Source organism: Gallinula chloropus (genome assembly GCF_964237585.1).
Source record: "Gallinula chloropus genome assembly, chromosome: 23".
NCBI classification, from domain to species: Eukaryota; Metazoa; Chordata; class Aves; order Gruiformes; family Rallidae; genus Gallinula; species Gallinula chloropus.
In genome coordinates, this window is record NC_140108.1 from 1,913,403 (window position 1) to 1,930,371 (window position 16,969).

Genomic DNA, 16,969 nt, shown 5'->3' on the forward strand with positions numbered 1-16,969 from the left:
AGGGCTCCCTCACCCTCACTGGGGAAAAGTTCTTCCCCAGGTTGCTGTGGAACTCCCTGTGCTCCAACTTGCAGCCATTGCCCCTTGTCCTGTCCCCACAGACACTGAAAAGGGGCTGCCCATTTCCCCCTGCATCCCATCCTTCAGGTATTGATAAACATTAATCAGGTCCCCCCTTAGTCTTCTTCTTTCCAGGCTGAACAGCCCCAGCTCACTCAGCCTTTCCTCACAGGGGAGATGCTCCAGGCCCTTCATCATCCCCGTAGCCCCTCTGGACTCTCTCCAGGACACTCCTAGAATCCAACCCTGACCTTTGAGATGTGTGAGTGTCTCTGCATTAAGATGTACAGGTTAAGCAGGGAGCTTGTTGTGGGGTGGGGTTTGTTTTGGGGGGTGGGGCAAGGGGCAGGTGGTTCCCTCCCATACCCCCTGTGTGTCTGTTTTCCTCAAGGATGGAAGGAAGATCCAAAACCCTATCCCTGCAGGGACTGCTGGAACAGAGCAGCTCCTTTTTCCTGTGACTTTGGAAGCAGGGAGAAGGAATTGAATATGTGGAAGGAGAGAAGGAACTAAACCCACTGAATGAGCCAGCTGTGCTCTTACCTGTGAGCTGGCATTGAGCAGCCACATCCCTCCCATTTTCTGCAGACAGGGTGAGGTATGTGGTGAGCTACAACTTCCCAGGTGCTTTTAGTGGAGGTAATTATTTTCTACATCAAGAAAAACTCTCAAATGTCCCACTCTTGCCTTGCTATTAAGGATTATAGCATGAAATCTCTAGAAACATCCCCAAATTGATACTTGATTTGATGGAGGACGGCTGTCCAGCAGCACATACTTGTCTTTACTGGAGGATGATTAAATTGCTAAGGTTTCATTATGGCTTTTTTTCCTGTAAATTAACATACAGCTTTTAGTTTTATCGACAGACTTAATGTGCTGGTAAGCTGGAAGAAATCCTTTCTTTGAATTCTCTCCAGCTATTCCAAATTGGACACACACCAGGGTGGGGATGGGGCACCCACCCCCTCTCTGGGCAGCCTGTTCCAGCCTCTCACCACTCTCTCTGGAAAGAACTTCCCCCTAATATCCAATCTAACCCTTCCCTCCTCCAGCTTCACTCCATCCCCCTTGTCCTGCCAGTCTCTGCCCTTTTAACAAGCTGATTCCCCTCCTGTTCCTCTGCTCCCTTCAGGGACTGGAAGGCTGCAATGAGGTCCCCCCACAGCCTTCTCTTCTCCAGGCTGACCCAGCCCAGCTCCTTCAGCCTCTCTCCATAGGGGAGCTGCTCCAGCCCTCTGATCATCTCTGTGGCTCCTCTGACCCCTCTCCAACAGTCCCACGTCTTCTTTGTACTGGGGACTCCAGGACTCCAGCTGGGGCCTCAAGAGGGCAGAGCAGAGAGGGACAATCCCCTCCCTGTCCCTGCTGCCACCCTTCTTGTGATGGGTGAATTTATATCTGTTCTGCCTCCAGATCAGACTTTGACCTCAGGAAATATAGATAGCAAAGTGTGTACTGAGCAGTGTTGTCTAATTATGGCATGTGTTCTCAAGTGATAAACATACCAGTGCCAGTACTACAGATGGCCCAGAGGTGAATGTTAAGTATCTGGAGAACTAGCAGGTATTTCAAAGCTGTGCTTTTAGACAGATTCAGCAGTTGGGAGCAGAATAATGGAAGGTATTTTAATAGCATCTGAAAATACCATTGTATCAGAGTCTTCTGGGTACAAAAGTGAATAAACCCCCATCTTTCACTGGACAGTGGACATTTGAGTGTGATAATTCTTAATAAATTTGATAGCACCTGCAGTTTTCTGTGATTCCTCCTCTTCCCCTTACATGTAATTTACCTTTTTCAATCTACCTGTAAACTTACACTACAGTGACTTTATATTAGAGACCACCCAAACTATCAATTGATCAAATTCCCTTTGACATTGAGACTGATGAAGATAGTAAACAGGACTGGACCCAACACCGAGCCCTGGGGAACACCACTGGTCACAGGTCTCCAGTCAGACTTTGCTCCACTGGTCACCACCCTCTGAGCTCGGTCTGACAGCCAGTTCTCAGCCCACCTCACTGTCCGCTCATCTATCCCGTGCTCTCTCAGCTTTGCTAACAGGATGTCATGGGAGACAGTATCAAAGGCCTTGCTGAGGTCAGGGTAGATGAGAAGAAAGGCTGAGTCACCTGTTCTGCCTGGAGAAAAGAAGCCTGAGAGGGGATCTGATCAATAGTTATCAATAGCTGAAATGTGGGACACTGTAGGGAATGTCCAGCCTCTTCTCAGTGTCTGTGGGGACAGGACAAGGGGCAATGGCTGCAAATTGGAGCACAGCAAGTTCCACAGCAACCTGGGGAAGAACTTTTCCCCAGTGAGGGTGAGGGAGCCCTGGGACAGGCTGCCCAGGGGGTGTGGAGTCTCCATCTCTGGAGAGATTCCAGCCCCGTCTGGACGCCGCCCTGTGCAATATGAGCTGGGGAGCTGCTTTGGCAGGGGGTTGGACCCCAGGAGCTCTCCAGCTCCCTTCCAACCCCTATGGTTCTGTGATCTATTCACAGAACCTCCCCAGCTTTGAGCTGGGAATGGCTCATCCCAGAAACAGCTGATTCACATGAGCAAAATTTGGCTGTCTTGGAAAATGTGAAGTTAGGAGGCTGCATCCCTGGTCTGTACTTGCCCTCTAGTTATGTGACTAGAGGAAGTAACTGGGCAAGTCCTGCTGTTGCTGGCAGTACAATTCGGTACAATTGATCCTATTATATCACAATTTACACTTATGTAAGAGCCCAATTTACATCTCTGTCAACTATTCCCTGCTGGCAGCAAGGGCAGCATAATGCTGTTAATAGCAGGATGCCGAGGCTGCTTTAGCCAGCAACAGATTGACTTTAACAATCCCCAGGAGCACTCCACTACAATGCAGTTGTCTTCCCTTTTGTTACCTCTCAGCTTAAACATACGCTTTTCTGTATTTAAACAGGTTTCCCAATTTTAGGCAGTGATCTCAGGGATTTGAGTAACCAGCTCTGCACTAATGAATGCAAGAACCTTTTCACAGGACTACTTGCCTTCATTTTTCTGGTACAACGCTCAAGAATGTTCTTCTCCTGCTGGGGACCTTCATTACATGAATAGTTCATTGAAATAAATGGCTAAATTCTAGTTTTGGACACACTTGGAGGGAATTGGATCTGCTGCTGCCATTTTGCAGGGTTGTACAGTGTTGGTCAGAATGGATCAGGAGTGAGAATGGTCCTGTAAGGAAGTGATGCTAATATTTTTAAGCAGGAGCCACAGGTAGAACTTTGCAGAACTCCTCTCAAGTATGGGGCTTTTTTAATAAGTTAATTCCATATTGCCCAAGGAGACCTGGCTTTCAAAAATAATTTTGAGAAAGCTAGTTAATTAAATCAAGCTAAAATGCTGAAATTCTACAACTCAAAAGGCATCACAACTAGATGAGAGCTGACTTAACCCTTGACCACTTTGCAACTCCGTGCTTGGTTATTTGAAGAGGAATTTTCCCCTTGTCTCCTCCCTTTGCAGAGGCTGACCTCCCAGATGGGATACAGCACGTGTCATGCACACAGTACCGTTTTCTGTCTCAGCTCATAGTTAGATAGCCTCTAAAAGATGAGTCAGGACTCGAAGCAAGCAGCTGAACTAACATCCTGGAACTATTCTAAGTGAGTGTGCTCCAAACTTAGGCATGAGGCAGAGATGCAGGAACTGCTGTTCCTAAGAAACACTATACAAACTCTGAGGTAAGATTCATCATGTTGTCTATTACCATGGAGGACCACAGCACACAGCCAAACCCTGGCAGTTTGCAGAGGATTTCAAAACACGGTAGAATCACAGAATGCTTTGGGTAGGAAGGGACCTCAACGATCATCTAGTTCCAACCCCCCCCCCCCGTCTTTAAGTGTTTAACTGGGGCTTTTTCTTTGTCTTCCAAGAGAAATCAGAACTGACATAATTCTGCATGGCCTGAGGTAGAAGTTAGCACAGTTATACCACTCTAAACCTACCACTCCATCACGTCCCATCAATAGGACGTCTTCCAAAGTTCAAATAATGGCGTTTTCTGGGGCAGGTGAACGCTGCCTGGTTTTGCTCCCTTGATTCTGCCGCAGCCTTCTCCTACAACCCCCGTTCAGCTACCTGTTGGTAGGCTTCTGCACTCAGAGGTGTAGCTGCAGATGACACATGCCTACGATGAGACTGGGGAAGGGGAGGGAAAAGCACCTTTTCATCGAAATACCAAGCCTTGCTCCCCAAAACCCGGAGCTGCTGGGGCTGTGGAGACGCAGCGACCAAGCCTTGGTCTGAAACCATCTCGTGTCCCAGCCGCCCACAACAGCTCCCCTCCGACTGACGTGTGAGGGGAAGTGCGGGCAGGGTGCTGCTCTGTGACTGCCATGAAAGATGCCCCACTTATCAGAAAGAAACAGCTAAAAAAAACCCCCACAAAACAAAGGTGCTCCTCGCACAGGTAAGGTTTATATGAATTAAGTGAGTGGTACTCCTTTCACGTGAGGCAGAAGCCCAAAGCTGGCTGTCGGCCTGACCCACACTGACCCTGTGAGCGCTCCCGCCTCAGGTACCCGTCAGTTGTTTCAACAGCTGCCGCTCACAGCAGAGGCTCCAGGTGTCTACCCGCTCCGCCCTTCCCGCTCAAAGGGCCACCCCAGCCGCCCTTCGAACTGACAGCGAGTTACCGAACCGCACGCAAGCCTCGGCGGGCAAAGCGCGGGCGGGAAGGAGCCGCCTGGGAGCTGACAGGCGCCAGAGCCGCGCGGGCGGGAAGGAGCCGCCTGGGAGCTGACAGGCGCCAGAGCCGCGCTGGTGCCCGAGAGCAAAGGGCTGTGCCGGGCTGCCCGAAACGCGCTCTGTGGCGAAGGGGAGACCGGCCTCGCCGCTCGCCAAGCCTCGCCCCCGCCGGGGCTGGCTGCGGCAGGTCTGTCACCGGGCTGTTTCCAGTCACGGGAGCCGAACTGCCGCGCTCGTCTCCGGCTGCGCCGGGCACTGCCGCTGCTACTGCCGCCGCCTCAGCGACGCGCAGGCAGACGCGGCGGTGGAGCGGTGAAGCGACTCGGAGCTGCCCTCGCGCCGCTCGTTATAGGTTAAAAGAGGGGAAGACGCGCCTTCCGTCACGAGTTCTGATTGGTCGGAGCTGGCGAAGACTCGACGCCCCGTGTCCCCGGGGCTCGGCGGAGGGATTGACTCAGGAGGTGCAGTGAAGAGCGTCATTGCGGGCGGACATTCCCGAGCTGTGATTGGTGCGCGGCCGCGTCAGCCTATGATTGGCACGGCGGGAGGCGGGCACGCGCCGGTCCCTCGCCTGGCCACTGGTCAGCTGCAGGGAGGAGGGAGAATCGGCGCAACGCTATTGGCTCCTCCCTCGCGGAGGCGGGCTCGGGCGTAGAGCCCCGCCGCCCTGTCAGTGTGGGAGCGGCGCTGTGGGGAGCGTCGCGCTGCGCTCCTTCTGCCCGGCGCGGCCTTTCTCTTTCCTCCCTCCCCCTTTTTCCCTTCCCTTCTTCCCTTCCCGCTTCCTTCCTCCTCCCTTCCTGCCGGCGAGGGGCGGGGGGGGGGGAAGGGGTGGCTCCCAGCCTCGGTGGAGGCGGCTGAAGCGTGATGGCGACGCTCGCGCTTTTCTCTTTCCTCCGCCCCGCGCTGCGCTGCTTCGCCGGCCCCAGTCGCTGACGGCACCGGCTGCCCACGCTCTGCGGGTAACACCCTCCCGTCCCCAGGTGAGCTGGGCGCTGAGGGAGCGCGGCCCGGCGGCGGTCGGCTCGGTGCCGGGGCACGGAGGCGGGGGAGGGTGTATAGATGCCGTAATGCGGTGGGGGAGGCGGTGTGAGGGGGGGGGGGGTGGGTTTACGCGGCTGTTCGTCAGGGGGAACATCGTGGGGGGGGGGGCGCGCCATGAGTGGGATGGGGCCTGGGAAAGCGGAGCGGGGGCGGACGGGGAGTGTCGGCAGGGGCAGGGCGCCCCGGAGCTGTCAGGGCAGCACCAACAAGGGCGTGGAGCCCGGCTCGGCCTTTCCTCTCGCCTGTGCATCTGCCCGATGCATTTAGTTGTCCCCCGGGACGCTTCCTTCCCCTTTCTTTCCCCCAGGCGCTCCCAGCCATGGCGGTGCGGCCGCCTTCCCTTCCTTTTCCTCGCCGGAACGCTGCCCGCTGTGTGGGACGCGCACAACCGCCGCGTTTCGCCGCCCTTTTTTTTCCCCCTCCTTTGGGGCTCAGCCGAGCTGGGAGGGGGTAATTTGCCTGTTGGGGAGGGAGGCGTAATCCTCAACCAGCCGGGAAAAATGCCAGAATATAAAAGGATGTGGGTTTCCAGTTTGGGTTGGGGGTTTTTTTGGGGGTGGTGTTTTTTTCTGGGCCGGTAGGTAGCGGCTCTGAACCCTGGATTGGGTACGGCACAGTTCCTGAGGCAGCCATATTGGGATGATGATCTGACAATCCTCTGAGCTCAGGCAGGAGACAGCATGGCAGGGCCTGGTGGATGTGGGGGTCACTGGCAGAATTTGGGGGGTTGGGCTGAGGATGGAGAACTCGAATTCACCAGGAGCAGGTGGTGAATTTGCGTGTGTTCTCCGAAATGTAAAGTGGCTTCATACCAGATTTCTAAAGTATATTCCCCTTCCCTTCCAATCACTGCTTAGCTCAGTAATTGCACAATCCCCTACGTTGGTGTGTTGATAAATAGTCATATGTTTATATGATCAGATTTTCAGAGCATTGCCAAGTTCTGCACCATTGTCCTATCTGGCGTCTTCACCCAGCACAAAGATAGCCATTCGTGGTGTGTGAGTTCAGCTGATATATCAGGCTGTCATCACTACCTGATCCGTGGTGGAGGACCTAAAATTGGATTCACTGTGGTTCCTCTTGTCATAAACCCCTGCTGTGCTGAACAGCTGTTTCCCTAACTTTCCATGTACTAATCTCCTTTTCTTTCTTTAGAGCTGTTTTATGATTAAGTTGCAAACAATTTCTTTTCGTTTAAAAGTTAGCACGTTCCCTGGTAGGCTTAACCATGCAAATATGATACAATGGCTGGCTGTGTTAAACAAAAGTGACAATCCTTCTTTTTTGATGTGTGGGGTTCTGGCTTTTTTTCTCATTTTATTTGAACGTAGAGGTACAGATTCTGAACATTGCAACAACTTCAGCATGGTTACGAACCCAAATTTATCTGAATATACAAATAATAATAATTTGACTCTAAATCCCTGTTATTTTTAAAAATAGCAATATATTCTGTATTTTGACATTGCATTAAAATTGTTTTGCCAGAACTTGCAATTGCATCCAAAGATCCAAGCCTTAATGAACAGCTTATTTCTTTAAATAGCTGTGTGAAAGTCCAAATCTAGTTACAAGTGTTTTGAGACCATGAAGCATGATTGACCAACATCATCGGGTTTGGCAGCTTGAATAAAGGAAAACAGACAAGATATTCAGATGATTTGTTTGATGACACTTTTAATATTAAAATCTCACTCTGTGACTTACAAGGGGGATGGTAGATAACTTCTAATAATAGCTTAAAATAAGTCTAAAATTAATAAGTAGAATTTGCTTTTGTGCTGATGGACCTCACTAAGTAACTAAAATATTATCTGCCACCAGTTTTAGAGCCAAAGTCAAAGACTCAGGTATGCAGTTCCCTTCCTTATTTGATTCCCAATAGGATTAATCCAAACTGAATGTTAAAAGATATACAGCTAGTAGTCTTTTCTAAGATATTAGGAAAATGATTAATGGTAGCATGGATTCCATCCTACTGAGCTTCTAAAACATAAAAAAGACAGCTCTTTTTTTTCTTTTTTTCCTTTTTTTTCCCTTTTTTCCTTTTTTTCCTTTTTTTTCCTTTTTTTTTTTCCTCTTAAATTTGTTCCTCTCAATCTGTACCACAGGCTGTAACGCACAGTTTGGTTTGTTCTGTTGCAAGTTAGGTCTCCTACTACCACTCTGTAGACTGCAATTTGTAGCAGTGAGGGATACTACTGGGAAATGTAAACCTTGCAAAGATAGTTGCAACTTACTATCCCTCATGCAACTTGGTATCAATTTGCCTTATTTTATCATTCTATATGAAGAGGACAATACTGCCTTTATACAGTGTTACAATCAGTTAAACTTGCTGGTAAGTGGTGGGAGGAAAAAAAAACCCCGACAAACCAACCTCAAAACACCAACAATTTAGATTTATGGGAAGCCTGGAAAAATATATCTGTTCTGGTGAATTTTCTTAGTAAGGAAAATGAAATCTTTCATAGTGAGATGGTGTTCAAAACATCTGAAATCCATGTGCAGCTAGGAGTAGGCATTGTGTTTGTTCAGCTGTTAAAAGTAGGAGAGTTGAGAATGAGACAAAATTACACCACGCTCAATTTTTGATGAGCACAAAAGTTGGGCTTGGGAGAAGCTGGTAATTGCAAAAGTCTAGCAGTTACACTTTTATGCTGTTGTAGGTGACTTTGTGACTTGTTTTGTAAGAATTTCTTCATAGCTGTGTTTCAAACAAGGCTGTCATTTAGCTAGTCCATATGCAGTCTCTGGCTCTGTGCTTTCCATGCTTTCTTATTCGGAATGTGGTGTTCAAAGGTACTTTATGTTTGGGGTTTTTTGTTTGCTTTTAAAGTGGGTGATTGTTTCACTCCTCTCCTGGTTGCTAATTTCCTAGGTATACTAGTTGTCAGTAGAAATTAATGCAGTACTCTGAGAGGTATTGTGATGAAAACATGGGGAAAAACCACCTCTGTATGTGGGAATTTTCAGTAAGAAGGGAAAATAAGCTCCCTGTGTTTCATAAATCATATCATAAGAACACATTGGTTGTATTTTTATTTTCTTTAAAAAATCCCACCAGTTTTCTTCATTAATGGCCTTACCTTTATTCTTTGTCCCTTTATCTGATGAAACTATGGCTTCTACATTAATATGTATAGATGGGGAAAGGAAAGATGAGAAGAACCACTATGCCAACGTCTGGTAGAGTGTCTGTGACATGTTCCACCCTAGGAAAATTCTGCCTACTCATCTTTTTCTGCAGTGTGACAAAGGCAACTGTGTCACTGTGAACTTGATAATAACAGAGGATTTTGCACTTAGTGGGTTTCTTAACTCGTGCTTCAGAAACAGAATCCTTAGTGGCCATATGCAGCAACAGCCCTGTTTTCTAGCAGCAATGGTCAGGGCCAGTTGAATAATCCTACTGGGATTAGTTTTGTCACTGAGCCTGTGTGTGAGGGCACTGGTATTTATGCAAGGGTGGTATTAAGAAAGGAGAGCAAAATTTCCACATTTTAGATACTGGTGAAGAAGGTTATGATGAAGCTGCATATTTGATACCCTTTGTTATACAAAAAAGTGAGCACCTCTGAGGCAGAGTGTTAAAACAGTCCTCTAAACCAACACAGAACCTCTGTTAAACGTTGAAGACTCTGAAAATTCATTCCCATTACTACTTTGCTGTATTTTATGTTCGAGATTTTAGGGAAACTTCTTAAAATTCTGTACTTAACCTAGAGCTGATTGTGCGGTTGTCTCCTGAAACGTTGTTGTACCAGTTTTCTGTGCTACTGACATTGAAATTCAGTTGGCTTGTTCCTAAAGACATTCCTGTTGTAGTCTGAGGAGATAGCTCAGCTACCTGTTAAAATAAGGAATGCTTTCAATTACTTCTTATTGCTGGAGTAATTTACTTTCTGCCTTCAGCATGTGATTGCATTAATGAAGTAATGCAGTTTTATTAAAAACTTCTTGTACTGTGTGAAGATGTGCCATAACTTGAATTAAACATACGTGGTTTTTACCAGCTGTAGAACCTACTTTAGGCCTGAAATGCATCTGCTTTAGGTCTGCGACTCAGTTCTGTACTTCTGTGGTACTGTGATTGCAACCCTGAAACGGGCATGTAATTGGATATGTGGTGTAGAGATAACCATAAAAGATGTCAGGATTTCTGGGCCTATCATGGTGACAGGCAGGGTAGAGTTCTGCCTGTGTTAGCTCAGATTCAGTATAGAAATGACTGCATTCAGTCAGACTGAAGGTTCACCTAGCCCTGCATCCTGGCCTCACCAGTGGTCATAAGGATAAATCAACATGTAATCATGTTTTCTCAGTAGGTTTCTTTCAGGTTGAGAGTCTGTGGCATGGAGGCTTCCTTAGCTAAGGGAGCTAGCTTTTTACCAGGCCTTGATGGCTTTTTCTTTAAATCTATCTTACTGCTTTTTGAGTCTCTTTAACTGTCAGTACTGATGTACCCTGTGGCAATACAAGTTAAACTGCTAAATTGGAGACTGACTGGAAAACTTTCTTTTAATGAAAAAGGTTGATGGAGGACAATAGAATTGAACCAGTCCCTATTAACCCTTCAATGCTGTTTCAAATCTGCCTTGAAATATGGATTGCAGGTATCCATGGGTACTTTCCTGCTAACTGAAGTGCTCTGCCATTTGGATATGGTAGAATTCTAACAAGTGTTTTGGTAGTGAAGATGAATTTACTGGTGAACATTTGCTGAAGATAAGCAGTAATATTTATGCTGAAAGCAATAATTCTTTATTCCTTTTCTTCCCTAGAAAGTAGTGTGTCCTTTCATCACTAGTTAGACAAGAAGTTAATGAGGTTTTTATTTCATTGAGAAGTGAACTCTTTCCCAGAATTGCAAAGGGTTTCTTTAAGATTGTTGGGTACACCCTTTTCTCTGGAATGCTGTGTCTAGAAAGTCAGTGTGTTATGGCTCATTGTGCTTGGTTAGTTTTAGATTATTGCTAATGTATTGTGGTAGCAAGGGTTGACAGCTGGAGAACTTGACTGTGCAGTATATGGTAGCTAGCTTTGCTGAAATCTAAGTATTTCTGTCTTTTTTTTGCTAAAATTGTCTTTGTTGGTTTAAGCCCAATACATGTAGCAACCAAATCTTCACGCTGGTATTGGCATCCCTACTTTCTGGGAAGAAAACCAAGTAATGAAAATAAATGTTTGTACACTTCAAAAGAATTCCTTCAGATGGCAGAAACTTTACTGGGAGGACAGTGTAGTGGTGCTACTAAATGTATTTCCAGTTCTGTCTTTCAAGTGCCAGCTTTTTGGGGTAGTGGCGATTGCAGAGTAGAAATTGAAGTTACCAAACAGCTTTGAACCTCCCTAATTTTATCAACATCTTGAACATAATAGCTATAAATAACTAAATTATGTTTTTCTCTTTAGAAAACACCAACAAGAAGGATAACTTGAAAGACTTTTGACCCCTTCACTTTCAACTCCTTGTCTTCAATACAAGCAACAAGAATGTCGGGGGCTTCAGTGAAGGTGGCTGTTCGGGTTCGGCCCTTCAATTCCCGAGAAACCAGCAAGGAATCCAAATGTATCATCCAGATGCAAGGCAATTCAACCAGTAAGTTTATTTTAATCTCATAAGGGAGTATTTCCATTTCCCCTCCCTTCCTGCTTAATCCTTTTCTTTTTGTCAGACTAAGTTGAGTACTGTGTATTAGTTTTATCATCTAAAATGACCCTTTTAGGGTATCTGAGAGACTGAGTCTGAGTCTGTCATGACAAACTGATTGTCTCTGAATGTGACTAGAAAGGCTAACTCACAAGTATCTAGACTTTGATGCAGTTGTTCATGGTGTTTGCTGGTGGTGAGGTGAGAATTCTGCTCTGTGTGGGTAATATCATGTGGACGACACAAAACCATCTTATTTTTCTAACCAATTAGAGGTGTAGATTTCTTAATTATTGTGTTTCTGATTTGGAGAAGATGACTTGCCTATGGGAAACTGAATATGGGCACATCAACCTTTTCATTTTTAAATTTTTATTTAGATGCTTCTTAAGGTCAGGGCAGAATCGATGCCGTTTGCCTGAGTGTCATCAGCCATGTGTAGTTTAATGTCTGTACCTATGAACTGCTGTTGTAGTTAAGTAATCAAGTAGAGTTGTATTGTCTGTAGCTGTAGGAAGTAACTCTCCAAGAGCATCGAGTTGTTTTGCTGTACAATTACTTGAGTATTTGCTCATGCTTATTAAGACAAAAGAGGTTGCATACAGGGTCCTCCCTTGTTTTTAGCCAAGGTTGTACTTCAGCTTGCTTGTGCAATGGAATTTAGGTCTGGTTTGGTCACTTAGATTATAGACAATGTTTATTGTCTCATTGAAGGAGCACCATCATACAGAAGAGAGCTTGCTTGTGAGGGCACTAAATTCTTATCTTGAGTCCTTTGATGGAATACTGCCTTCAGAAACTTTTTGTTGTTGTTGTATTTAGAAATTGCCATTTTAAAGTGTGTGTTGTGGGGGGGGGATGTGCAGAAGTTATCCCATGTAGAAACAGGTCTTTGTATCCCAGTGTTGCCTACCAGCTTCCAGACCAAGCCAGTACAGAATGGAAGAACTGTAGACTCCATTAGATGACATTTGTTATGGAAATACCACCAAGCTCTGAACTACAGCAGCACCACTGGGTGCCACCCTAATAGGTTCTTTTGCTGCTGTTATGACATGACAGTAATCATTTTAAATGCTTGAGATTATTGAAGTCTAGGAGACTGTGGAAACAGCTTGTTTGTGATACTATGGCAAGGGTGACCAGTGAATCTCTGGCAATCTGGAGGTTTGAAATGCGGTGTATACAAAAGTCTGGTTCTGTTTCTGAGTGCTAGAGCTACACTACAGAGACACTTAGATTTTAAAGAAACTACATCAGCTTTCAAAAGGAGAAAAATGCTTCTTGATTGATATAGTTGGAAATTGCTTTACTGCTTTTGCTGTATTTTGTGCTCTGGAAATGCTCTAATCTGTTCACCTTTTATTTGAGTCCAATGGCTCTGCTATAAGATGGGTGACAGGGCAGATGGTCAGGTTTAGGTGTGTGAAAGGAATCATCAGTTGCAATAGTTACACATACTTACAGTCTGTGGGCTATCTTTTCCCTAGAGGAGAAATCTGGAAGGAAACAGTAGACAGAGGAGTAATTTTATTCGTTGAACAGAAGAGGTTCATGTAATAGAAGAAATGAAAAGTACATTGCTTGGTGAGGAAAAAAAACCCAGAAGCAGAAGTATTTTCTTCAAAGAACCTTAAATTGTCTGACACAGATAACTTCAAGCTGAAATTCTTTAGGCCACGTGTTAGGTTTGGGGCCGTAAGTACTGTTGCTGTTACTGCCAAGGTTTCTTTCTTTTTCATGATCCCTCATTCTTTGCAGCCTCATAGTTACATTATCAAACTCCTTGTTAATAAGGTCTTTGCTAAAAGCTGCCTACAGAAAGTGTCATTAATATATCAGATGCTTGTATCCTCTTAGGATCGTCAGAGGGCTGAGCAATTTTGCTATGAAGAGAAGAGTGGTCTGAGAGAGTTGGGGTTGTTCAGCCTGGAGAAGGCTCTGGGGAGACCTTATAGCACCTCTCAGAACCTCAAGGGGCTACAGGAAAGCTGGAGGGGGACTATTTACAAGGGCATGGAGTGATAGGACAAGGGGGAATGGCCTTAAGCTGAAGGAGGAGGTAATTAGATTAGATACTAGGAAAAACTCCTTCACTGCAAGAGTGGTGAGACACTGGTACAAGGCTGCCTAGAGTTGCTTCCCTGGCAGGGTTCAAGGCCAGGTTGGATGGGGCTTTGGGCAACCTAGGCTAGTGGAGGCTCTCCCTGCCAGTGATAAGGGGGTGGAACTTGATGGGCTCTGAGGTCCCTTCCAACCCTAACTGTTCTATGGCTCTATCTGATGCAGCAATTTCAATGTAAAGGGAATTCAGTAGTATTTCTAGCATGGACTGCCTGCTTCATATCTTCAAATGGGTCTGTGAAATGATTGAGGCCTAGATATTTCACCTCTGAGAAGGTTATATTTTCATCAGTGCACCCATAAAGGTGACAGAAGGCAAGTCTGAGAGGCTGGTGATATGTTGGGTAGTGGCTATTTTAAGCCTTCAAGACAGTTAAAATGCCCTTGTGTTGGAATTAAAGCCTAGTAGACTGTTGTGATGAGCAGGATTGAGGAGACTTTGAGAAGTCTGATAGTTAAGAAGGGATTTTGACTGATGCCTGAACTTTAATTTTTTTATGCTACAAATCCTTTGTGGGTCCTGAGTTTGAACTTGGTCCAGATGAGTTTTGTAAATGTATGGGCAGAGTCTAAATGTGAAACTGAAGGCAAGTGCTTAGGATTATTTTAGGAAAGCGGTATAGAGATACAAAGTGTATTTACTTCTTAATGAATGTGTGAAAAAAGGAGTGTTTTCTGTCATCTGTAACAAAGTATATTCTTGAAATTGGAATGCCACTAGGGTCCTTGCCTGACATACTTCTTTTGTTTGTCAGATTTTGTGTGGATTTGGCTGTTTACTGCTTTTGGAAGTGTCTGTCATTCAGGATTGTCTTGCCAACAAAACAAAACAAAACATCCTCCTGGGTTAGGTTTATCTTGAATTCTGTTACACAGTTTAACTTACATTAGAAGCAACAAAAGTGTAATTTTGTTGTAGACTTGAAGTCTCCTACAAAAATATCTTGTCATTTGTTTTTTATGTCATTTCCTCAGACAAGATGAAGCCCTTTGTCAATATCCATAGGAGATCTCAATCTTCTTAATTTCTTAGTGTTTAAAAATGATAGTGTAGCTGAATACAGTTCTATATATCTCTTAACCTCAGAAGAGAGTTCTTACAAAGGTCTTTAACTCAACAATATTAAGAGCACAAATGCAAAATACAGGAATTTTGAAATGAGCACATGAAACATATCACTTGTTTATTGTTTTGATTTAGGATGCTAAGATTATACCACACCCCACACCCCCACCACCCCCCTGATTGTGATCTGCACTGATACAGTATCTTGCACTTAAATTTTAAGCATAAAGACTGACAATTCTTTATGTTGCTCAAATGATATTCTGCAGTCCAGCTGAAGTCCCATGTCCTGGCTGCAGGAGGGGGCTGGTATTTTGGCAGAAGGCCTGAGCTGCTCAGGTCATATCAAATTGCAGATGGTATCTATTTGAATGATACTGCCAAAAGTTTTTCAGTGGAAATGAGAGAAGTGGGGGTAGGAGATGTTAGAAGTTGCAAAAACCCACTACATTAGGTAATTTGGGAGTGCACAATACCTTCCAAAGAAGGGGCACTGTGATCATTAAATTACTAATTTAAAAATTACACCAAAACAGTGGGATTAATTCAAGAAAAGGCTGTTGTTTTTTTTAAATTATTATTATCACTTAGACACAATCTTAAGAAAAATAAGGTGTGTTTCATTGTGTGGTTGGTTTTTTTTAAACCAAGTGAATTCAACTGACCTAATGCTTTGTTTTCCAGAGGAGTATATGTATATTGTCTGTTGTATCAAAGTCACTAGTAGCTGTGAACATAATCCAGGAACTCTCACGTGTGCCCACGCAGAACTAGGGACCATATAGCTGTGTTTGTAGCATTGCCCACAGTGTAGTCAGCCATGCCAGGATTCCTGGAGAGAGAAGGGAAAACTTAGTGGGCTCTAACTTTTCATATTGGTAATTAATTTCCCAGTGTGATCCCTCTGTTAGCTGGCCTTACTGTTGGTTAGCCTGACACTGTTATTGTTTGTGTCATATGCTGCTTATTACAGAACATTTTCATGTGAAAGTTGACATCAGTGGACTTTTAAGTTTCTTTCTCTGGTGGTTGTTTATTGATAAAATCCCACCTAATACTGAAACAGAGGGAAACCTCAGAATGAACCCAAAGATGCTTTTGGCTTTTCCTTGGAGATAACTTTTAATATCAATATTTATCTGCTTTAATATTTTATTTAAATTACTGACTAGGTAGTTTGTGCTCCAGGCCAAACTCACAAGCAGCTTTCTGAAATTAATATTCAAGATTAGATTGTTGTCAGAATATCTTATTTCAGTATGTTTTGTCATTAATGTCTGCTTTTTCACTTTTTTTTGTTCAGAACAGTTTACACCATTACTTACTATTACCTGTCCTCCATAAGTTACTGTTTTTGTGCTAAATGAGAAAAAGATTCTGTTATATAATACATGGAAAGGTGAGATCTAGATTTGAGTATTTTGTGTGTCAGTAGCTCTTGTGTTCATTCTTGTATCAGGCTTTGAAGTGCAATAAACAGCATGGGTAGCTGCTGTCTTGGGTTATTGAAATGAAGAACTAAGCTGTTCTGTGCCTGAAGACTTCCCTAGTGTTGTGGGTTTCCTGCTTTGGTTTTTCTGGTTGGCTTTTTGTTGGTTTGTTTGGGGGTTTTGTAGATGGGATTTGATATTCCTGTCTAAATAAACAATGCAAATTAAAATGAAGCAGAGGTTCAAGATAGTAGTTACAAGGCAGAATGTAGATGCTCATCACTTGCAAAGAGTCCAGCCAGCTTGTTCTTTTAAAAAGCTAAACAAGTATCTGGAAAACTAAACTAATGAAGCAGGGAAATAAGGAAGTAATCTCTGTGGAATATGTCTTCTGCAATTGATGTTATGTTAATTGTGCCCCAGATAAATAAAAACCGGTTTTAGCATCTTGTGGGTGCCAGTCATAGAGCAAAGGGAAGTAGTAGTTCAGCTTGGATTGTGCAGGCACATTTCTACATGAATATGGTTTATGGCAAATCAGAATATACAACAATCTCGGTTATCTTGAAAGATATTAATGCCACTGGATCCTCAGGGTAGGGCTGAAAAATACCTGTTTGGGTTTTAACTCAGGAACAGACTCTGTGGCTTGGTAATGTTGGCAGGTTCTTGTGGTTTAACCCCAGCCAGCAACAAGGCACCGTGCAGCCACTTGCTCACTCCTCCCCAGCGGGATGAAAATGGAGTTTTGTAAGTAAACAAAACCTGTGCACACACACAAACAAAGCAAAACAAGAAATTAATGCCTACTTCCCATCACAGGAGGGTGTTCAGCAACCTCCAACCAAGCAAGACTCTATCATACCT

The 16,969-nt window shown here is 44.7% G+C and overlaps 1 protein-coding gene across 3 annotated transcripts in view; it reads left to right on the forward strand.

Annotated features, from left to right (window-relative positions):
- Positions 1-11,325: 11,325 nt before the first annotated feature.
- The window catches only part of KIF1B (kinesin family member 1B), a gene marked incomplete at its 5' end in the record, with an annotated part of 85,871 nt that continues 80,227 nt past the window's right edge, over positions 11,326-16,969 (forward strand). For all 3 annotated transcript variants that reach the window (XM_084274794.1, XM_084274795.1, XM_084274796.1), the window contains one exon: positions 11,326-11,431. In XM_084274794.1, coding sequence (XP_084130920.1) covers positions 11,326-11,431 — 106 coding nt within the window. The remainder of the gene's footprint in view (positions 11,432-16,969) is intronic.